General features: G+C 43.1%; 1 protein-coding gene across 3 annotated transcripts in view; it reads left to right on the top strand.

Moving 5' to 3' along the window:
- CACNA1D (calcium voltage-gated channel subunit alpha1 D) overlaps positions 1–23,055 on the top strand; it is a 272,427-nt gene that overhangs the window by 130,452 nt on the left and 118,920 nt on the right. For all 3 annotated transcript variants that reach the window (XM_083353210.1, XM_083353209.1, XM_083353211.1), the window contains exon 9: positions 7,085–7,254. In XM_083353210.1, coding sequence (XP_083209336.1) covers positions 7,085–7,254 — 170 coding nt within the window. The remainder of the gene's footprint in view (positions 1–7,084; positions 7,255–23,055) is intronic.

Below are 23,055 nucleotides of genomic sequence, written 5' to 3'. Positions count from 1 at the left end.
TTACCCCTCCCCCCATGCAATAAAAATCTCAATAGGCACCGTAGCTACATCCATGCCAGAGCTCCAGAACTAATGGCCTAGTCCCCACTACCTGGGGGGGGGGACAGACACATCTTCACAGCCTTCTGAAAAGCCTGAAGGATTGAGGCCATCCATAATTCTGGAGGGAGCTATTCTGAAAGGCAGGTGCTATGACAGAAGAAATGCTTCTAGGACCTACCAGATGACCTTGTCTCACTGAGGGAATCAAGAGTGTGTCCTCTCTGCCAGATCTGGTGGGACAGGCAGAAACTACTGCAGAGAAGCTGTCCTGCAAGTAAACACAAGCAGATCTTGAATTATACACCCAGAACCCATATGGAACCAGTATGGTTCACTTAGCAGCAAAATGGGATCTGCATTCCAGGTGGAAGCTTTCTGAAGCTTTAGAATGCTTTTCAAAGACAGCTGCATGTAGAATTTTATATTCACGGACCAAAACTATACAGAGATACAGTATGAAATCATAAACAAAGACATTAGCATGCTAGGAAAATAAAGTGGGTAGTATATATTATAAACTTTGTAACATCTAAGCCCACAATAAGTAGCCAAAGCAAGCATGTCAAATTATGATACAAATCCTGCAGCTTCTGATGGCAGTTACAGCTGAGCAGCATTTAGCAACTTTCATAGACATTTCAGCAGATGGATCTGTTAGTAAAAACTGCACAACCTCTTCTTCAAGACAACTCGTATATTTAACAAAGATGGAGAATATTAATCCAAAGCACTAAGTAAAACATGCCAGGCTTTCTTAGTGGCTTTCTCTAAGCATAGGCTCCAAATATGGGATGTTTCTGAACTTGCTGTCCAACCCTTTTCTGTATTAAACTTTACTAATGTAAAGTTGCCTTCTAGGAGTTCTGTTAGGAAAATAATTCTGCTGAAATAATTTAAAAATTTGGATTCAAGTGAAAGGCCCGCTTCTGACCTCTGTCATAACATTATTTGACCCATGCATTAACAGAAATACTTGGATGCCATTGATTTGTTAAATTATGGTGGCAATTGATAGATCTCTTAGTGAGATCTTCTTAATTTCTAGTTAACTCATAAGATTAAGTTAAATGTAGGCAATTGATGCATACCTATTTTGAACTTTAACTCATACTTAATCTGGCCATTAGTTATGCTGGCTAGTCATGTGTGAGTTACAACCCAAAACATTTGAAGAGGTCAGATTACCAGACTTTGATTTAAGAAATTAGAAAGACTTTACTTCAATCACTGCTGTCCATCAGGTATCACTCCCCAATCATATTTCATATTAAAATTTGCCTGCATCTGTTCTCATTTATATGGATTTTATTTGCATCAAACTTTATATTTTTCTAGTTGCTATTTCAGTTTAAGAACATAATCTTGATGCAAACTTATCTGATATATTTGTATTGTCCAAAACATTACAAATGTGCATGCTTCAGTTTAAGTCAAGAGTTATCAAATGCTCCAGACAGTCTTCTGAATAATAATCACCACATAAGAGAGCATGAGGACATCTGCTCTTATTTTACATTCCAAATAATTGGGGGATTATTTTGGAATTCTATCTCTCTTACTTTCAAAATGCCCTTATCAGGAGCAGTTTGCAGGATGAAGTGAATCCTTTTCTCAAAACCACCCAGAGTGTTTGCAATTAGGATGAGATGTGAACTTAGACATGCCAGTTTACAATTTAACACTCAGCCAATGATAACACTAATGCAGCCAGTAAAGGAAAGCAAAACATTTTTATACAATTGTAAGTGTGAGAAGGGGTCCTGGCTGACCACTAAGTCAATTAAAAAAGGAACCTTGCAGTATGCATATTAAACCAAGTAGTTAATTAATGGATGCAGTTGGTTGAAATTGAATAATTGATGAAAAATATTTTAACCACTGTCCTTTATTATCTTTTCAGAATAGGATTCACACTGTTTGCAATTGCAAAATTTTAAAGATTTAATTAAATGAATCTATATTTAAAGCTGATTTAGACCTCAAGTGCTAATCTAATGGGGTGGTTTCATGTTACTATAATTGAACATATAAGCTCCTAATTATAATTACTGTATGAACTTTGACATCATGTGTTGATTGTTCAGACAGCTTTTTAAAAACTGGAGTCCACATGTTGTGCTAAATTATAGTTTTCTTAATCATGGTTTATTGAACAAGCTGTGAAAACATTTAATCTCCTCACCATCTTACTTTAAGTGCATCTATTTCATCCATCTGTTGATGGGGGAAAGATGAGAATTCAAGTGGGGAGCTGCTGAGCAGAGTATCACTTGCTGTATTTTTGATAGTAATTTGACAAGCAACCTTGTTTGAATGTAGCTCAACTCTGGAGAAACAATATTTTCTTCTCTTGTACAAAGAGTTTTAAAATATTTACATTCAAGAACAGTATAATCAAATGTGATTGGAATTCTCCTTGAACACTAAATTGAAGCACTGCTTCTCTTTTCTTTCTCTTCCCATATTATAGCTTAGTACTGTTTCTTTACAAAGAATTTACACTTTTACCTGGAACTCCTCAGCTACACAAATCTGTGTAAACAAAATGCATAAAGCTGTCCTTGCTTTGTGAATTGCACAAGGCCACAGACCAAGAGAGCAATTCTTACATAGCTGATGCAAAGCTGCTTCAATGGAGCACATTCTACAAAAAAGCAATGTTCCTTGACCATTTCCATTTTCTAAGGCTTAATAAATGAGAGATTTTTTGCTCCTGGAAACCTACTAACAGCCTATATTCCATGACAAAACCATAATTGGTGTGATTCATACAATATCCTAAACTATGTTATATAGTTTATAAAACAATGGTTAGGTCCACACAACTTACAAAACCAAAATTAAGAAACCACAAAGCTAGATCATTGGAGTTATTTGTTCTGTTTGCAAAAATATGAAAAAAAGTACTCAGGGCTCTCAACCAAAAAGTCATTCTCAACATTAAATAGAGTATTTCTCTCAGGAAACAAGAAACAACAACAATGATGATGATGATGATGTTGGAAGGGACCTGGGAGGTCATCTAGTCCAACCCCCTGCTCAGGCAGGAAACCCTATGCCATTTCAGACAAATGGCTGGCCAGTCTCTTCTTAAAAACTTCCAGTGTTGGAGCATACACAACTTCTGGAGGCAGGTTGTTCCACTGATTAATTGTTCTAACTGTCAGGAAATTTCTCCTTATTTCTAGGTTGCTTCTCTCTTTGCTTAGTTTCCATCCGTTGCTTCTTGTCTTGCCTTCAGATGCTTTGGAGAAAGCTTGACTCTTTCTTCTTTGTGACAACCCCTGAGATATTGGAACATGCTATCATCTCATCCCTCGTCCTTCTCTTCATTAAACTAGACATACCCAATTCCAGCAATCGTTCCTTATATGTTTTAGCCTCCAGTCCCCTAATATTTGTTGCTCTTCTATGTACTCTTTCTAGAGTCTCAACATCTTTTTTACATTGTGGTGACCAAAACTGGATGCAGTATTCCAAGTGTGGCCTTACCAAGGCATTGTAAAGTGGCATTAACACTTCAGATAATCTTGATTCTATCCCTGTGTTAATGCAGCCTATCACTCTGTTGGCTTTTTTGGCAGCTGCAGCACACTACTGGCTCATATTTAAGTGATTCTCACATTGAGCAAGGTACCACCTACACTATACCTGTGCATTTAGTTTTTCTTGCCTAAATGTAGAGCCTTACTTTTTTCACCATTGAATTTCATTTTGTTAGACAGCGCCCAGTGTTCAAGTCTGTCAAGAGTCTTCTGTATTTTAAGCCTATCTTCTGAAGTGTTGCCAGTTTGTTGTCATCTGCAAATTTGATGAGTTCCCCATCTATCCCCTCATCCAAATCATTGATGAAGATGTTGAAGAGCACTGGGTCCAGAACAGACCCCTCGGGCACCCCATTACACACTTCCTTCCATGTAGATGCAGTTCCATTGAGGACCACACGCTGAGTACAGATGGTCAGCCAGCTATAAATCCATCTGGTGGTGATGCTGTCTAACCCACATTTTTCTATTTTATCAAGTAGTAGGTTGTGGTCTACTTTATCAAATGCCTTACTAAAATCCAAGTAAATTACATCCACAGCATTCCTCTGGTCCATTAATTTTGTCACCTGGTCAAAGAATGCAATAAGATTTGTCTGGCATGATCTGTTTTTGACAAACCCATGTTGGCTTTTGGTAATGACTTTAGGTGTTCCCTGATTTGTTGCTTGATTATCTTTTCCAGAATCTTTCCAGGTATTGAGGTCAGGCTGATAGGTCTGTAGTTTCCTGGATCCATTTTTCCCCCTTTTTTGAAGATGAGAACTACATCAGCTCTCTTCCAGTCCTCTGGTAGTTCCCCGGTGCTCCAGGTTTTTCATCACACTTGATTTAATTTTCAGAATTGTTTTATTTATTGCTTTCCTGTTGAATTTTTGGTTTAGTCAAAACCACAGCCTTAATTCCAAGCACATCTATTTAAGGCAGCTGCTCAAAATGCAAGCTATCCTTCAGTGGATTTGTTGACTTTATATTATAAAATTAGCCCCCTTGTAGAGAGGGAAAGAATTATATGGGGAAAAAAAATGGTTGTTTTTGTTACACAGGTTCATTTTTAAAATGGCACGTTTAAAACGTCAAGCATTCAGGGGTTATTATATTGTCAACATAAAATATTTGAAGTATTTCTTATTTACAAGTGGAAGAGCTTTTTTAATGAGGCAGGATAATCTGCTCCTCGGGAACGGTGCTAACCACTAGAGGATACTTTCTGCGAAGACAAATTCTGCTGGAAGCACAGATATTTCTCAGGGTAGTCATGGGAACACACTTTTCAAATATACATTTATTTCTATAACCTGAATTTATTGTCCTGCTTGAGGACAGCAAGAGACCAATGCTTTGGCATGTCCCTGAATGATCCTTCTATGTGGGAAAGTAATGGGTTTGTAGGGATACTTTTATTCAATCAAATACATACATTCCTGGCAATTCCTACAGCCGTGCTATTCTTACGGTGGGTGCCCTTGAATTCCTCTATTAAGAAACTGCTCGGTTAATTATGTGGGTACATTCCTAAAAACAGCTGCAGCGTAGCACACACAGGATTAAGAGAAAAAGGCATTTAAATAATGATGCACTAAATAGAAAATGGCAATGAACTGTCAGTTTCAGTTTCCGGGCAAAAGCAAACGAAGTCACTTTGACAGCATTCCGTTTCTCAGCAGAGCTAAGGATAAATAGGAAGAGAACATAAGAGCTCTCCGTTCTCCAACGCAAAGAGTCTTGATAAAAATAAAACCAACATTTTATGTATTCATTCATTTGTGTGTTTTTTATAGCTACCCATTTCATGCAGTTGACTCTGTGCAGCTAACACAGAAAAGACCACAACATATAACCCTAGGCACTCAAAAACAAACAATATCACCATTCACACATATACAAAATTAAAAAAAAACAGAGGCCATCTAACCATCTGACCCAAATCCCTGGGAAAACAGCCAAGTCTTCAATATCTTGTGAAAAGACTCAACAGGATCGGAGCCATCTGTATCTCAGGTAGGGTGAGGGCAGGGTCATACATGATTATGAGTCTAACGACATTGATCTTTGGTGTTGCACAAGCAATAATGGTTCTTGTTGTTGTTAGTTGTGAAGTCGTGTCCGACCCATCGCGACCCCATGGACAACGTTCCTCCAGGCCTTCCTGTCCTCTACCATCTTCTGGAGTCCATTTAAGCTCACGCCTGCTGCTTCAGTGACTCCATCCAGCCACCTCATTCTCTGTCATCCCCTTCTTCTCTTGCCCTCAACCTTTCCCAGCATTAGGCTCTTCTCCAGTGAGTCCTTCCTTCTCATTAGGTGGCCAAAGTATTTGAGTTTCAAGCAATAAATACTACCATCCCAGGGTGCAATTTGAGGACATTTTTATATATTCATTATATTATTAATCTGGTGTTCTCTGGGCAATGAATAAAAACACCTGCCAAATTCAGACAGGGACAGCAGTTTTGTGCCTGGAAGGTACTTTACTTAGATTTGGAACTAGAAACCTCTGCAACCTGACTCATCCAACAGTGGTGCTACACTCTACAAGGGGCTGGCCCTGGAGAGTATCGGGGAAGCTTCATCTGCTGCAAAACGCAGTAGCACAGGCAGTTAAGTATGCACGTTACACCTCTGCTTCCTGAGCTGCATGGGTTACCAGTTTGCTTCTGGGTACAATTCGAAGTGCTGGTTTTGACCTTTAAAGCCTTATATGGCACGGGGGGGGGGGCAGGTATCAAAGCAACTGTCCTTTCCCCAAATTTACCTGCCCCACTGAGTCTGGCAGGAGAGGCATGCTGTGGGTCCCGTCTGCCACGTGTTCCATCTGATAGGACCCAGAGGTGAGTCTTTTCTGCTGTGGCACCCACCATCTGGAACACCCTCCCTGTTAAGATGAGGGTAGCCCCAATCCTCATTACAGTACTTTCCAAAAAGCCCTTAGAGAGAACCTGCATGTTGGCTGTACTATGAGTAAAATTCTCCTGCTTGTGGTTTTGTTTTTATCTGTCTATTGTTTTGTTTTTAATTCGTTTTGCAGTATGTTTTGATAGTATGTTATATTGTAGGCTGCCCAGGGATACTTCATGTGGGATGGGAGGCTATATAAATTAGACAAACAAATAAATAAAATAGCCGGCAGGGCCTCCCCAGACCCTAATTATGTTTTCAGAAGAGAAAAGAAAGCATTTTGTCCAGTCTACTTCAGAGGAGATCCAGAATGATGCCAGAGCAATTCTGGTAGACGAAAGGTTTGGAATGCATATTGTTATGAGTCCTTAAAAGTCTAATGCATAAGGAATGTAGCATGGCAAGTGATTTGAGTTGCTGTGTGATATGTGGAAAGTGTTTGCATTTTTGTAAATTTTCTTTATTTATATAATCCTGTCAAGGAAAAATAAAGAAAAAATATGGGGGAGGGGGGGTTGAATTTTGTTCTTTTTTTTAAAAAAAAAAAAAGCTATGTAGTTTCATAAATCAGTATCTCATGTTTTATCTGCATCCCATAGAGAATTTTCCAAGGAAAGAGAAAAAGCCAAGGCCAGGGGAGATTTTCAGAAACTACGTGAAAAACAACAGCTGGAAGAAGATCTCAAAGGTTATTTGGATTGGATTACCCAAGCAGAAGACATTGACCCAGAGAATGAAGAGGAAGGTGATGGAGAAGGCAAACGAAATAGTATGTCAAAGCTCCTCAATTAAAGATCACTGATAAAAGAAGATGCTGTGTTCTAAAAATTATTTACAGTGGCCTTCTCTAATTGACTTCCTCCAAATATGTTGGGATAGCAATTCCAGAATACTTGATCATCAGGGCTTTAGGGAGTAGTTATTGCGTAAACTTGTTGAGAATTTAAGAAGTTTGGAGGATATTAGGTTGGAGAAGGCAGAAGGAGATTACATTCAACCAACTTTCTCAGATTCATACGTTCTTCCCAAATTAGGTCAGTGCACCCCCTGTCCAGCATAATGCCTATTGCATTTTCCAAATTTTGCTGATTTCTCAAACTCTATCCACCAGAATTTTGCCAAATTCTTTCCTGGCCCCATATAAGATATTAATACTCCTGTAGTTTTTGCATTCTCTCTTGCTATATTTCCCTTTGTATAAGGAAACAATGACAGTATTCTCCTAATCATCAACTACAAATACACTCTTTAGACATATGTTAACTTTATACATATGTTAACTAACTAGTAGCATAGCCATTCCATTAGCAAATATCATTTGTATATTAACATTGTTCCAGTTCTATCAAGAACAGTGCAGACCATTTTTCAGAATTCTCACATTTTATTACTTTTTTCCATCTGTTTTTTTAGATATTAACCTTATTATACAAATCTCTGAAGTTTCCCACATTCCCACACTTTGGTTTTATTTTAAATCATTTTATTGCATTTATTTTTAATTTCGTTCTCTCTGGTGGAAACTCCTTGTCTACGCCTTTTCATCTACTTCTGCAGCCATTATTTATTTCTACCAAAATTAGCCTGCATTTTCTCTTTCTTTCACCCATTGACTTATGGATTCTTGCTTTTGTATTGAGAAGAGCCTAGATGATCTCAGTTCATACTTTGCACCATATTAAACCTAAACTTTCCTTTCCCTGCATGAATTCATCAATTCCTCTCCCTAATTATCTTCTTTCTTTTAAATCTGTTGCAACCTTCCGTTTCTCTCATGCTTAAAGACACATAATCTATCTTTTTCTTTATTCCACTTCTTAACTCATGCCCCTTCTTTTTTATTCCTTTTATATTCAACCTGCAATTTTTCATATGCTATGACAGTCACCAGATGGCGCCCAGAAGTTGACCTCCACTACTATCCTAGAGTTGGTTTATGAAAGCTTTCACATTTATTTGTAAAATACAAAAGTACAGTCTAGACTAGAATACCGGCCTTAGCTGCATCCATGGTTATATTCTCTGCTAACAGTAGGACTCTTGATTTTGACCAATAGGCCACAAGCACAACCAAGGTACCTTTTTACTCAAGTATGTTAATACTCTTTTGTGCAAACCAAAACCTTTAACCTAAATAATATCTTGCAAGTCAAAATACTCTTGTCCATATTCCACTAATTAGTTTATAATTTGGATATATTCCTTAACTCATATTGGGGTTTAGATTTCAGGCCAATTGCTACCTTTTTAATTTTTATTTATAAAGGTCAGGCATGCTTTTACGTGAGAGTAAGCCACAAAACAATGGCTAGGAATAGGGAATTACTCTGTTCATAACAATTATGTCTTATTATTTGATTTATAGCATGTTTACAGTATGGAATATATATGTAACATAAAGTGGAAGCTTAAGGTTTCCTGGCAGGAGGAATATAACCTTTTGCTATCTACACTTTATTTCCTGCCATACATTTTAGACATTTCAAAACTATAGAAAAGGGGATTGGTTTGAGCTTTTACAGGTCTGTGTCTTTTGGGATTCATCTAGTGAGCTCCAGAGTTATTTCATAGGACTGAGAACAATTTATCTGAAGCATTTGTAGCAGTAGATTCCATTTTAACTCCTCATTGTTAGGGAAAGATGCTCATTTATGCAGATACATGCAGAATTGAGACATGTATACTGTATCATTATATGTGTTTATCACAATTCAAAATGTCAGGCTGCATTTTTGGTGTTATTTAATTCTTACAGATACCTGTAAATACTGCATAGAAATGTACAATGTAATAGTGAACTCTTTAAACATACAGCAATTTCCAAGCAGGGTATTTTAAGCATTATATCCCAATTAGACATCTTTGACATGCCATCTTATTCTTGCACCACTCCAGAATTCTTCTGTTGTGACTTTCTGTGTCTTCACCGACACTTTTGGGCAATTACGTAGATCCATAGATATATTAAAAGAAGGCAGAATTGGGCTGCTGGAAAATCCCTTCTATTTTCAATCTTCCTTTAGAAATAAATGATAGCTGTAGAAGAATTGAAATACGATAGTGACATTTTATGGAAATAGGAAAATAGTTTGAGTTCCTGGCGACGGAGTACATAGAACTTGCAAAAGGGAAGAACCATTTCATCCACTTCCTCAGCTAATTTTAGAGACAAACACGTCAAGCTCTCAGAGTGTTCACACTATGAGCGTGGTCTGCAGAGATGTTTTTTTCCTCCTGATTAAGTATCTACTGTTCTTATGGCTTATTGTTAATGACATCTTAAAACAGTACTTTGTGCTGTATATCAAATAGCATCCTGTAACCAAACAAGATGTTAATGTTGCGGAGTAGCTAGTAGACTAGATGTGATGTTCCAGAATACCTTAAAATCAATCCAAATCAAAACCTTAATGTTTCATAAGATTATTTATTGCCTTGCTTGATTGGGGGTTTTCTTTTTCATTTTTGCCTTTGCTAATCCATGTTTCCCAAAACACAATCTAGAGTGCCTGTGAAATTGTGCAGATATCTTTTTTAATTCTCACAAACACTGCCACTTAAAATACCATTGTGTGATAACCATTGATAAGAAAAAGAAAATTAAGCACTTGCTATCTTCTGTGAAAACGGCACACTGTTTGTCAACTGATTTCTTTTAATGAGTACAAGTAGTGACACAGGTTGTCCTACATGACAAAATGTTTTTACACATTTGCTGCAGCAGTATTGCTATTTTCAGCATGGGCCAGTTTTAATATACAAATTCCTCTAAAGTTAATCTTCTGCTATTGATAATACTCTATTGCAGGATTTGTATAGTCTTTCTATTGTTTTGCAATAAACTTGTACAGTCGTCATATAATCAAAATTATATAATATAATATAATCAATATAATATATAATAAATATAATCAAAATAACACCAGCTGCCTGCAATTAGTGCAGGTTCGCATCCCACCAGGCTCAAGGTTGACTCAGCCTTCCATCCTTCCGAGGTAGGTAAAATGAGGACCCAGATTGTTGGGGGCAATTAAGCTGACTTTGTAATAATGCCGCTTGGTGTGTGTGTGAAAGCCCTAATAAGCAGGCATATACATAGAATGAAGGCTACTGCTAAGCTTGTAAGCCGCCCTGAGTCTTCGGAGAAGGGCGGGATATAAATGGAATTTTAAAAAATGCTTTTGATTTGGAATATTTGGACGAATTAGAACTGGATATGGGCTGGCTTTTAGCTCTCTGCTGAGAATGGGGAGAAAATTATTCATTTATGTGTAAGCCTCTCTATTGCATCTTACTTAGTAGAGAGTCATGCTATATTTAGTCAGGTTTGTTTCCTGATAAACATGCTTGGAATCGCAGGCTCAGACAGAGATCAAAGTCCACCATTCTTTCCTTAGAAAAACTTCACAGAGACATACAAATAAGGGAGATTTCACAGTATGTGCTCAGGGTTTTGTAAGCCTGGTAGGAATGTTTTTGCCAACAGCTATCACAAATAGAGCTTTCTGGATTCACAGCCTATCATGAGGCTGAGTGCTAATATACAGTACATATGCAGTTTATGCTTGCAGGAATTAACACTTTCAACCAGGTAGGAAAAACAGCATAAACCGAAAGACAAGCTCAATTTGTGATTCTGTAATTCAGCTTTAATCTTTATTTACTCCAGGTGATACCCTTGTAAAACTATTTGGATGCTCATTATTTACTAGAAGACATTGAATGATCCGTGTAACTGTTAGAAGTGATTCATCTCTGTTTTCTCGGTTACAAATATGGGAGATCTTGGCTAAGAATAATAGATTATAGAATAATTTAATTTAGGGAAATCTGTATTCATCCACATCAATACACGTAAATTATTACTTAAAATATTACACTAATGTAGAATACATTATTGGATCATATAGGTCAAAAGTCTGAGTTCCAGAAGCTTTTCAGATTTCAACAACATTATTTCTTGGAAATGCATATGGCTGAATCTATCAGTTACAGAGAGGTAGATAACGTAGTTTATTTGAATGAGAGTTCGGAAGCAATGCACTGAAATTTCACCCTAAATCACTAAGAAGTGTTTCCAGCAACCATATATCTTGTTATATTCCAGTCATTAATGATCACGTATCATTAGGCTTTGGACATTGTACAAACTATGAAGAGAGATAGAAATTAATTAATAACTATCCTGACCACCACCACCACCATGAAAATATAGGTATAGGTTTGCAAGTATTACTGATAATTCAACCAAGTTTAACTTTTGTATTATTTCTCGGTCTGCTTGCATTGACTGAATATGGCTAATTTATTGTCTTCTGCACTTCTGCTGCTGCCATCTACTGTATTATGGATGGGATTGCATGTACTTAATATGAAGGGGTTACACTGGCTGATTTATTAGAAAGCAAGAAGAAAAGCAGATTTAGCTGTTGTCGTGGGGCCAACAAACATGGTAAAATGTGTGTGTGTGTATTTTTGCAGTGGAACATTTCATTTGAAACGATGAACTTTACTACTTTTCAAAATCCATACACACATTAAAAAAAATTATGCATGAACACACGTGTTTTGCATGGACATGATTTGCTGCTTGACTGCATGTTTTTGAGAAATTGTTCTGCAGTAGCTTAGAATATTGAAATTTTGTCTGTAGTTCTTAGGAAATATATACACCCAGTCAAACTAAAAAAGCAAATGAGCAAGATATGAGTACATTGTTTTAATTTTAAAGTGATAAAACTATGTATCTTTAGAAAAGCTCTCATTGTATAATGAATTATAGGCTGAGAACTATTCAGTGCATATTATTGATTTTAATTAATGTTTTAAATGCTGGTTGAAAAACTCTGGGAGTTAGGTGTACACATCTTAAAGTGGCCAAAGTTTTAAAAAAATGATTTAATAATTCAATTATTGCAGATGCACGCAGTCATATATGTTTGCTGCTTGAACATTTGAAACCAGAAAATGCCATGTTCTAATTAGAACTTTTAGAATAACTATATTCTTCCACATAGTTATTGCTCTTTCCATCTGTATCAGGCAAATAATAAGTAGTTGTGCAGCAGTTGGTTCTTTCTCACTCTGGAATGCTCAACTTTGAGGATTCTTTATCAATACTGCCTATCTCTATATTCATCCTGTGTGTGAATGAAAAGTTTAGCACAACTGCTGAAAGCCGACATGATATAGTAGTTGCAATCCTGAATTTTATCCAGAAAGACCCAGACTGAAGTTCCAATTCATAAATTCATTGGGTGCCTTTGAACCTGCTGTCTAGGTTTCTTTACTTAGGGACAGTATTAAGCATAATGCTTTGAACACATAAGGTAAAAGGCAGGATATAAATCTAAATACAAGTAAGAATAATTTATTGAAAAGGTAGAAGTGTACTGGTCCCTCCAAAGATAAATTTATGCTATATTTTGTCTCTAAGATAATGAACACAAGCTATCCTTGTTCTATGAGCATAAAAGATCTGTACCCATTCCAGAATAAAGGGAAATCACATAAATCAGAGGACATTTCAATGGCATAATTGCTTAAGAAAGTATTAGTCTGGCAGCTTTAACAACCAAAAACATCTACATATGCCAGGTTCAGATGATTTCCCTTGCAATTAAATCCAAGGGCCTTTATGGATGATAATTACTTTGTTACCCCTCTTACCAGCATTCTTCACTAACTCTAACCCTGAATCTATTGAAAAGCATATTATATTATTCCACATAGCAGATGGGAAGATAACCTTCTTACAAAACTAAATTAGAAGGTTACAATTTTGTTATAATTTGGGACAACTGCTTACTTTAATGGAGGAATCTGTAGCCTCCAAAAATAATTAGGAATGAAGGGTTATTCATTTGAATTGTTCACAAGGTTTTCAAAGGGTTACATAACAGTCAGATTATATCTTCCTTACCTGACAGTGAGGTGTAGAGATTTCCTCCAATGTTCTTACACACAAGCTCCTTCTCATTAATTCTGCATGTATGATTATGGGAGTTGTTAAGTCGTGAGCTCTTTGGTGCAGGAAGGAAGACACGAGGCTGAGTACAAGATAACTCATTCTTTATTCTTGTTAGAACTGTACTGAAGCTTGGGCTGCAACCAGCCACAATATATAGTCTAGCCCCTAAGCGGCAGCCAATAGGTTTGAACCCACTCTGGCCGCCTGGGGCTAGCCAATTACAGGACCGGAGACAGCTTGTCTAAGTTACTAGGGAGCCGTTAGCCGCTCCAGCAACGCATGTGGTGTAACACCACAAGCCCAGTACATAACACCCCTCCCCCTTAGATCAAACTATTGCAACCGTGATTTAGTCTTGACAGCTGTCAAGACTTATTAATCAACTCACATACAACTGTAGTGATAATAATAAAATAATAATAATAATAATAATAATAATAATAATAATAATAATAATAATAATAATAATAATAATAATTTCACTGTGGCTACAATTTAATTTTATTTATTAATATTTCTATACCGCCCTTCTCCCTGAGGACTCAGGGCGGTGTACAGGGCAAGAATAAAACACAGAAATGTACAAAAATTAAAAGATAATTAAATGCATGCCCGATTAAAATACAATTGATACATAGTAAAAACCCCAATAAAAATGATAAAAAAAACCCCACCAATCCCCCCTCAGGCCAGGCCGGCTTGCTCGAACAAGTATGTTTTCAGATCGCGGCGAAAGGAGCGCAGATCGGGCGCCGTCCGGAGCTCAACCGGTAACTGGTTCCATAGCTCTGGGGCGCCCACAGAGAAGGATCTCCCCCTGGGGGCCACAAGACGGCATTCTCTGACCGGTGGCACCCTGAGGAGGCCCTCTCTATGGGAACGCACAGGGCGCAGGGAGCTTGATGCCGGCAGCAGATGTTCCCTGAGGTACTCCGGCCCCATGCCATGGAGGGCTTTGAACACCATTACTAGCACCTTGAATCTCACCCGGAAGACAACTGGCAACCAATGCAGCTCACGGAGCAGAGGTGTCACATGGGAGTATCGGGAGACTCCCAACACAACTCTCGCAGCTGCATTCTGTACCAGTTGGAGCCTCCGGGTGGTCCTCAAGGGAAGCCCCATGTAGAGAGCGTTGCAGTAGTCTAGACGAGAGGTCACGAGCGCGTGAGTGACCGTGCATAAATCATCCCGGCTTAGATAGGGCCACAACTGGCGCACCAGGCGGACCTGGGCGAAAGCCCCCCTAGTCACGGCCACCATGTGATCTTCCAAGGTAAGCCGCGAATCTAGGAGGACTCCCAAGTTGCGAGCCCTATCTACGGGGGGTAATAATTCACCCCCCATAGAAAGAGATGGAATATCCGAATAGACCCGGGATGAAGGTATGCAAAGCCACTCGGTCTTGTCGGGGTTGAGTCGAAGTCTGTTCCTCCCCATCCAGACCCGAACCGCCTCCAGGCAACGGGACATCACGTTGAGGGCATCACTGGGGTGGTTTGGGGTAGAAAGAAAAAGCTGGGTATCATCAGCGTACTGATGATACCCAACTCCAAAGCCACGAATGATCTCACCCAGCGGTTTCATATAGATGTTGAACAGGAGAGGCGAGAGGACCGACCCCTGAGGAACTCCACAAACGAGAGACCTCGCGGTCGACCTCTGCCCTCCTGTCAATACCGACTGCGAGCGTCCCTGGAGATAGGAGGAGAACCACTGTAAAACCGTGCCTCCCACTCCCAATCCCCTGAGACGCCGCAGCAGGATACCATGGTCGATGGTATCGAAAGCCGCTGAGAGGTCTAATAGGACTAGAACAGAGGAATGACCCCTGTCCCGAGCCCTCCAGAGATCATTCACCAGCGCGACCAATGCCGTCTCTCTGCTGTGCCCGGGCCTGAAACCCGATTGGTACGGGTCTAGATAATCCGCTTCATCCAGGACCAAAGGGAGCTGATGCGCCACCACACTCTCAACAACCTTCGCAAGAAAGCGAAGGTTGGAGACCGGACGAAAGTTGTTCAATACATCTGGGTCCAAGGCAGGCTTCTTGAGGAGGGGCCTCACCACCGCCTCTTTCAAGACGGCAGGGAAGCTACCCTCACTCAAAGAAGCTGATATAACTGCCTGGAACCAGCTGCGTGTCCTCTCCCGGGCTGCATAAACCAGCCAGGAAGGGCACGGGTCCAATAAACATGTGGTGGAGCTCAGTCTCCCCATAATCCTGTCCACTTCCTCCGGAGTCACAGAATCAAACTCCTCCCAAGTGATATCGACAAGACCACCCGCGTCCTGATCGCCAGACTCTGCCCAGTCGGAGTCCAAACCGGTCCGAATCCGAGTGATTTTGTCCGACAGATAATTGTTAAACTCCTCGGCACGACCCTGCAAGGGTTCCTCCCTCACCTCCTGATTAAGGAGGGAGCGAGTCACCCTAAACAGAGCGGCCGGGCGATTATCTGCGGACGCGATAAGGGTAGCGAAGTGATTGGACCTCGCCACCCTTATCGCAGCGAGATAAGACCTAATATGGGTTCTTAGTCGCAATCGGTCGGATTCAGATCGGCTGGACCTCCAACCGCTCTCTAGGCCCCGTCTCCGGCGCTTCATCTCCCGGAGCTCCGCGGAGAACCATGGAGCTCGACGGGATCTGCATCGGGTCAGGGGCCGCAAGGGTACAACTCGGTCAAGAGCCTCAGTGGCTGCCCTTTCCCAAGCTTCCACTAAGGCATCTGCCGAGCTGTGAGTGGGGGAGGCAGGTGGGGACCCCAGTGCTGCCTGGAATCTCGCGGAATCCATTAAGCGTCTGGGGCGGTACCATCTAACTGGTTCCACACACCCACGGCGGGGGGTGGCAAAACGGAAGACCAGCCGCAGGAGATGATGATCGGTCCATGACAGGGGCATAATAATTGGAGAGCCCCCACCAAGATCATCTAACCACCGTCCAGATAAAAAGGTCCTCAGAGAGTCCTCGGAGTCCTCGGAGCCCTCGGTGAGTCCAGGCTCCCAGAGCCAGGCAAACCATGTAGGCGTTCTCAAGGCAGGCACCAAAGGCGTTCTCAAGGCAGTTCTCAAGGCAGGCACCAAAGCTCAGCTCCCTCGTCCTCATCCTCCTCCTCACCTTCACAGGACCTTCACAATGAGATTAAACAATGTCTCATGAACAGGCTTACATTGCAGTAATGGCAGTTTCACAATGCACAAGTTTCTGTAGTTAGTGGTACAGTTTTACAACACTATGCATCATTTTATTTTACAATGTAATCTGTGAGGTATGCAGGAGGCTTGTGTGGCCTAGAGGATCATCTTGGAGTTCCTATCACTTTGTGGTCTACCAGCTTATCCAGTGGGCTGGGTAGACCCATGTCCCTTTGTGCTCCAGTGTCAAGGGGAATCGAAATGCTCTGGCTGGCCTCACCAGGTTGGCCCACCCCAGAGTCAGTCTGCTCTGCAGAGTAGGCACAGTGGTTGCTGAGGTTTGGCTGGCTCTCTTTGTCAGGGGTTCCATGTTGCACTCCCGTGCTACCTGGTTCTTCCTCAGATTCCATCTCCATTGAGAAGGAAAAACCCTGGTGGTTCAAGTGAGGGCTGGCTTGGCTGCAAGTTTGAGGACCTTGGGAAGGACTTATGATGCAGTCCTCACTTAGTGGCATTCCGGAAACCTTTTCCTGAGTTGATCAATGTGTCTTCTGACAACTTGCCCTCCCTCCAACCCCACTTCATAAGATAGGGGTCCAGATGCCTTGGTTATTTGACCAGGAACCCATAAATTCCCTTGACCATAGTTCCTGGCCCAAACCCAATCGCCCATGTGCAGCCCCCTTGGAGGCTTGGGTCGAGAAGCTTCTGCTGCCACTCTGTCTGGATGCAATCTATCCAGTTTAGTAATCAAACACCTACCCCAACGTAGTTCTGCAGGACTTTTACCTGTGGCTGTGCAGGGTGTAGAATGCTGGCAGAGTAAAAAATCTGCCAATCTGTGATGCCAGTCACCTGTAACAATGTGCTTGAGTGCCTCCTTCGTCCTCACCATGCATTCAACTTGACCATTAGAAGTTGGATGAAAAGGTGCAGATGTTGCATGTCTGATGAGATTAGCTCTAAGGAAAGCCTGAAATTCAGCGGCAGTGAATTGGGTCCCATTGTCAGAAACTAAGACATCAGGCAACCCATGTGTGGCAAAGAGAGGTGGTTGGGCTTAGATAGGGGCCTCGAGCAGAGACGTATTAAGAGGCCTCTGATTTACTTTTTAGCCGGTTATTTTAAAAGGTTAGGGAGGGTGAGGGTGGGGAGGGAATTATTAACCGGCACTCAGTCTGGGCCGGTTAGGGGTCCCGGCGGCACAGGGTTTGGGGTAGAGGCTGCTGGTTCTGGATGTGTTGGGGTGGGGTTTCAAATCCCCACGACGATAGGTAATGGCAGCAGGTGTGTTCACGGAGGGCCGTATCGGCATCCGGGATCGCGCCCCCACTGTCTGCGAGCGGTGACGCGCTCCGACCTTCCAGTTAGCACCCTTTTGCCCGGGGGTGAGGGTGATCAGGTCCCTGAGCTCAGGCTGGTTTACCTTAATGCCAGATCCATTGTTAATAAGGCTCCCCTCGTTCGTGACCTGATCGAGGAGGAACGCGCGGATCTGGCATGCATTACGGAAACCTGGTTGGACTCGGAGGGAGGGATCCCTCTGATCAAGTTATGCCCCCCAGGTTTCCATGTGCTACACCGGCCCCGGGCTCAGGGTAGGGGTGGTGGGGTGGTGGTGGTTATTATGGAGACTTTATGTCTGCGGGAGACCACCATTGTCTAGATTGGCAGGGGTGAGTCCCTCCTCCTGAGATGTGGCCCTTGGGTTCAGATGGGCTTGTTGCTCACATACCTGGCACCCAGCTGTGTGGCAACAGCTCTGCCCGAGCTGCTCGACACCCTCTCAGGGTTGGCGGTGGAGTTCCCCAGGCTTATAGTGCTGGGTGACTTCAACCTGCCTTCCCTGGGAGGGTCGTCAGATTTAGCCCAGGAGTTCATGGCTTCCATGACGGCCATGGACCTGACCCAGGTAATTCAAGGCCCGACTCATGTGGGGGGTCACACTCTCGACCTGGTGTTCCTGTCTGGACAGTGGTTGGATGATCTGGGAGGGGGTTCACCGGTCGTTGTTCCCCTGTCATGGTCCGACCATCATCTCCTGTGGCTGGTCTTCTGTTATGCCACCCCCCGCCGCTGGGCTGCGGAACCGACCAGATGCTTCTGCCCCAGGCGCCTAATGGACCCAGAACGGTTCCAGATGGTGCTTGGGTCTATACCAATCGCCCTCACTCACAGCCCAGTTAATGTCTTGGTTGTTGCCTGGGAAAAGGCGGCCACTGAGGCACTCAACTGTGTTGTACCCTTGCGACCTCTGACCCGGTGCAGATCCTGCTGGGCTACATGGTTTTCTGTGGAGCTCCGTGAGATGAAGCGTCGGAGACAGGGTCTAGAGAGCAGTTGGAGGTCCAGCCGTTCCGAATCTGACTGATTGCAGCTAAGAACCTTTATAAGGTCTTATCTTGCTGCGATGAGGACGGCGAGGGCTAATTACTTCGCTGCCCTCATTGCGTCTGCAGATAATCGCCCGGCCGCCCTGTTTAGGGGGACTCGCTCCTTCCTTAATCAGGAGGTGAGAGAGGAGCCCTTGCAGGGGCGGTCCGAGGAATTTAGCCATCATCTGATGGACAAAATTGCTCAGATCCGGACCGTTATGGACTCTGACTGGGCAGAGTCTGACGTGGAGGAATCGGACGGTCTTGAGCATGCTATCTGGACTGAGTTCAATCCTGTTTCCCCTGATGATGTGGACAGGATGATGAGGAAGCTGAGCTCCACCAACTGTTTGTTGGACCCGTGCCCCTCCTGGCTGGTTTATGCGGCCCGGCAGGAGACATGAGGCTGCTTCCTTGAAGGAGGGTATCTTCCTTGCCGCCTTGGTGAGACCCCTCCTCAAGAAGCCTGCCCTGGACCCGGCTGTTTTAAATAACTATCGTCCGGTCTCCAACCTTCGCTTTTTGGCAAAGGTTGTTGAGAGTGTGGTGGCGCATCAGCTTCCTCTGTTCTTGGAGGAAACTGATTATCTGGACCCGTACCAATCGGGCTTCAGGCCCGGGCACAGCACGGAGACGGCATTGGTCGCACTGGTGAATGATCTCTGGCGGGCTCGGGACAGGGGTTGTTCCTCTGTTCTAGTTCTATTAGATCCCTCAGAGGCTTTTGATACCATCGACCATGGTATCCTACTGCGGCGTCTCAGGGGGTTGGGAGTGGGAGGCACCGTTTTATGGTGGTTCTCCTCCTATCTCCTGGGCCGCTCACAGTCGGTGTTGACGGGAGGGCAGAGATCTGCCCCGAGGCCTCTCGTTAGTGGAGTTTCTCAGGGGTCGGTTCTCTCTCCCCTCCTGTTCAAAATCTATATGAAGCTGCTGGGTGAGATCATTCGGGGTTTCGGGGTGGGGTATCATCAGTATGCTGATGATAACCAACTTTTTTCTCCACCCCGAACCAACCCAGTGATGCCCTCGACGTGATGTCCCATTGCCTGGAGGCGGTCTGGGTCTGGATGGGGAGAAACAGGCTTCATCTCAATCCTGCCAAGACTGAGTAGCTGTGCATACCGGCATCTCGGGTTAACCAATTTATTCCATCTTTAACGATGGGGGGTGAGGTGTTACCCCCCATTGATAGGGCTCGCAACTTGGGCGTCCTCCTGGATTCACGGCTCAATTTTGAAGATCATATAGGAGCTGTGACCAGGGGGGCTTTTGCCCAGGTTTGCCTGGTGCGCCAGTTGTGACCCTACCTGGACCGAGATGCTCTACGCACAGTCACTCATGCGCTCGTGACCTCCCGTTTAGACTACTGCAACGCTCTCTACATGGGGCTGCCCTTGAGGACCACTCAAAGGCTTCAGCTGGTGCAGAATGTGGCCGCGCGAGTTGTGATGGGGGTTTCCCAACACTCCCATGTAACACCTCTACTCTACGAGCTGTATTGGCTTCCGGTTGCCCTCCGGGTGAGATTCAAGGTGCTGGTGATGACCTATAAAGCCCTTAATGGCTTGGGTCCGGGATATCTGAGGGAACACCTGCTGCCGGCATCAGGTTCCCTTCGTCCAGTGCGCTCGCACAGGGAGGGCCTTCTCAGGGTGCCGCTGGTTAAAGATTGCTGGCGGATAACACCCAGGGGGAGGGCCTTCTCTGTGGGTGCGCCTGGCTTCTGGAACCAGCTGCCCGTGGAGCTTAGGACCAGCCCCGACCTTTGTTCATTTCGCCGGGACCTGAAGACCTGGCTCTTCGAGCTCTCCGGCCCAGGCTGAGAGTTTTTAATTGGGGTTTTTATATTTTTCCAGGGATTAAATTTAATTCTTTTTAATTGTTTTTAATTTTTGTATTAATGTTTTAAGCACCCTGTAAACCGCCCTGAGTCCTTTGGGAAAGGGCGGTATATAAATCCAATAAAATAAATAAATAAATAAAATAAAGAGTTTTCTCAGCACTTTGATAGTCCTAGCAGTAGTCATGTTAGGAACTGGAATTACTTCCAGCCATTTTGAGTGGCTATCCACTACTATCAGGAAAAGCTGCCCCTGAAAAGGCCCAGCGTAGTCTATGTGAATCCTAGACCAGGGAGTGTGCGTTTCCTCCCACCTGTGAACTGGGGCCTGTGGCATTTCAGGCCTCGATTACTGGCATGTATAACAACCATGGACTTGATCCTCGATAGCCTTATCAAGGCCAGGCCACCAAAGGTAGCTTCTAGTTAAGGCTTTCATACTGACAATGCCTGGATGCCCTTCATGTAAGGATTGTAAGACCCTGTCTCTAAGGGAAGTGGGAATTATGACTCTGTCTCCCCATAAAATGCACCCTTTATGTGCAGAGAACTCATGTCTCCTGACAAAAAAACTTTGAAATTCAGAGCCTGGACTTTTTTCCAACCAGCCTGTGTATACCCATGACAACACTCTACTAAGTATTTTATCTGTGGCAGTTTCAGCAGCAATGTCCCCTGCATGGAGGGGAAAATCAGGTATGTCCTATATGGACAGTATTCTAGCAGCAGGAGCTGGATCTGGATCCATTAGTGGTAGTGGTAGTTTTGTGCAATGGATTGCCTTTGAAGTCTGTTGATCTCGGTTTCTTCTTCTTCTGACAATTCTCCGGCGCATTTGGCCACCTCTAGATGGACCAAATCCTCAATTTTTGAAGGTTTGGTAGGCTGAACTATCTGCATTGTGCCCCCGGCAGCTTCGTTGGCCATCACCTCATCCTGTGCCTCGTAAAACGTTAAGTTGGGTGTAGCAAACAGTCTCTGCTGAAGTGTTCTGTCCCGAAGGCCACACACGAGCCGTTCTCTTAGTTGTTCTTCTAAGTTTGAGAACTTGCAAAGGCGTGTGGTCTGTCTTAGGCCCCCAATGAACTCCGAAGCTGTCTCCCCGGGTAGCTGCATTCTTTGGTCGAATTTGAATTGCCACTCCATCTCCAACATCTTGGGCTGGAAGTGCCCGGTTAGCTTCTTTTTAAGGTCTGCGTATGAGACTGCTTCGATGGGCGTTGGCGCAAAAAGATTCTCTGCCAGGTCGAAAGTTGCTGGGCCGCACACGCAAAGCAACGTGGCGGCCTTCAGGCCTTCTTCCGCGATCTGATTTGCTCTAAGATAGTTTTCTACTTGTGAAAGGTAAGATGGGCATTCTTCCGGATGCTTCATGTCAAATTCTCTTAATTTGCCAACCTTCGGCATTCTTCCTTCAGCTTCCTGCGATCTTTGGATCCTGCTTCTAGGCTCAGGGAATGCGTTCGCTGAGCGCGAGGCCACTAGTGTGGCTTACTAGCCGGCCTAGAGGGGGAGAATGCCTCTTCCCTCCGGCGTGTGCTGCTAACCCCTCGTTGACTTCAGCTCTTACTTGGTGAAGCAGGATCCCACCTTCGTCGCCACTGTTAAGTTGTGAGCACTTTGGTGCAGGAAGGAAGACACGAGGCTGAATACAAGATAACTCATTCTTTATTCTTGCTAGAACTGTACTGAAGCTTGGGCTGCAACCAGCCACAATATATAGTCTAGTCCCTAGGCGGCAGCCAATAGGTTTGAACCCACTCTTGCTGCCTGGGGCTAGCCAATTACAGGACCGGAGACAGCTTGTCTAGATTACTGGGGAGCCGTTAGCCGCTCCAGCAATGCACGTGGTGTAACACCACAATCCCAGTACATAACAGGAGTGTTTCAGAAGACAATTGTAACATGAAAAGTACCAGAGGAGGTAGGTAGGTAGAGATGGTATGGAGCATTGAGTTTTCTCCTTAAGTCTCATGAATCCAAATATAAACCAGAATTATATTCCTGCAGACTTAATCCTAACTTCGTAAGATTTTGTTCCACATATATAATTTTTGAACCATGCCTGGATATACTATGGCCCCTCTGGTTGTAAAATATGTCCCAGAAAAACTTCAGTTAATCTCTTGACCTTCCTATTCTGTTTGGGATTCAAAAAAAAGGGAGGAGTCCTAAACTTGGCAGATCACTGTGTGTAGCTGGCAGGCAGCCTTCAATTTAGTGATTCATAAATTTTGCGGC

The sequence above is a fragment of the Vipera ursinii genome (genome assembly GCF_947247035.1).
Source record: "Vipera ursinii genome assembly, chromosome: 2".
NCBI lineage: Eukaryota > Metazoa > Chordata > Lepidosauria > Squamata > Viperidae > Vipera > Vipera ursinii.
The sequence above is the reverse complement of the archived record's forward strand: the minus strand, read 5'-3'. Positions and strand labels throughout refer to the sequence as shown.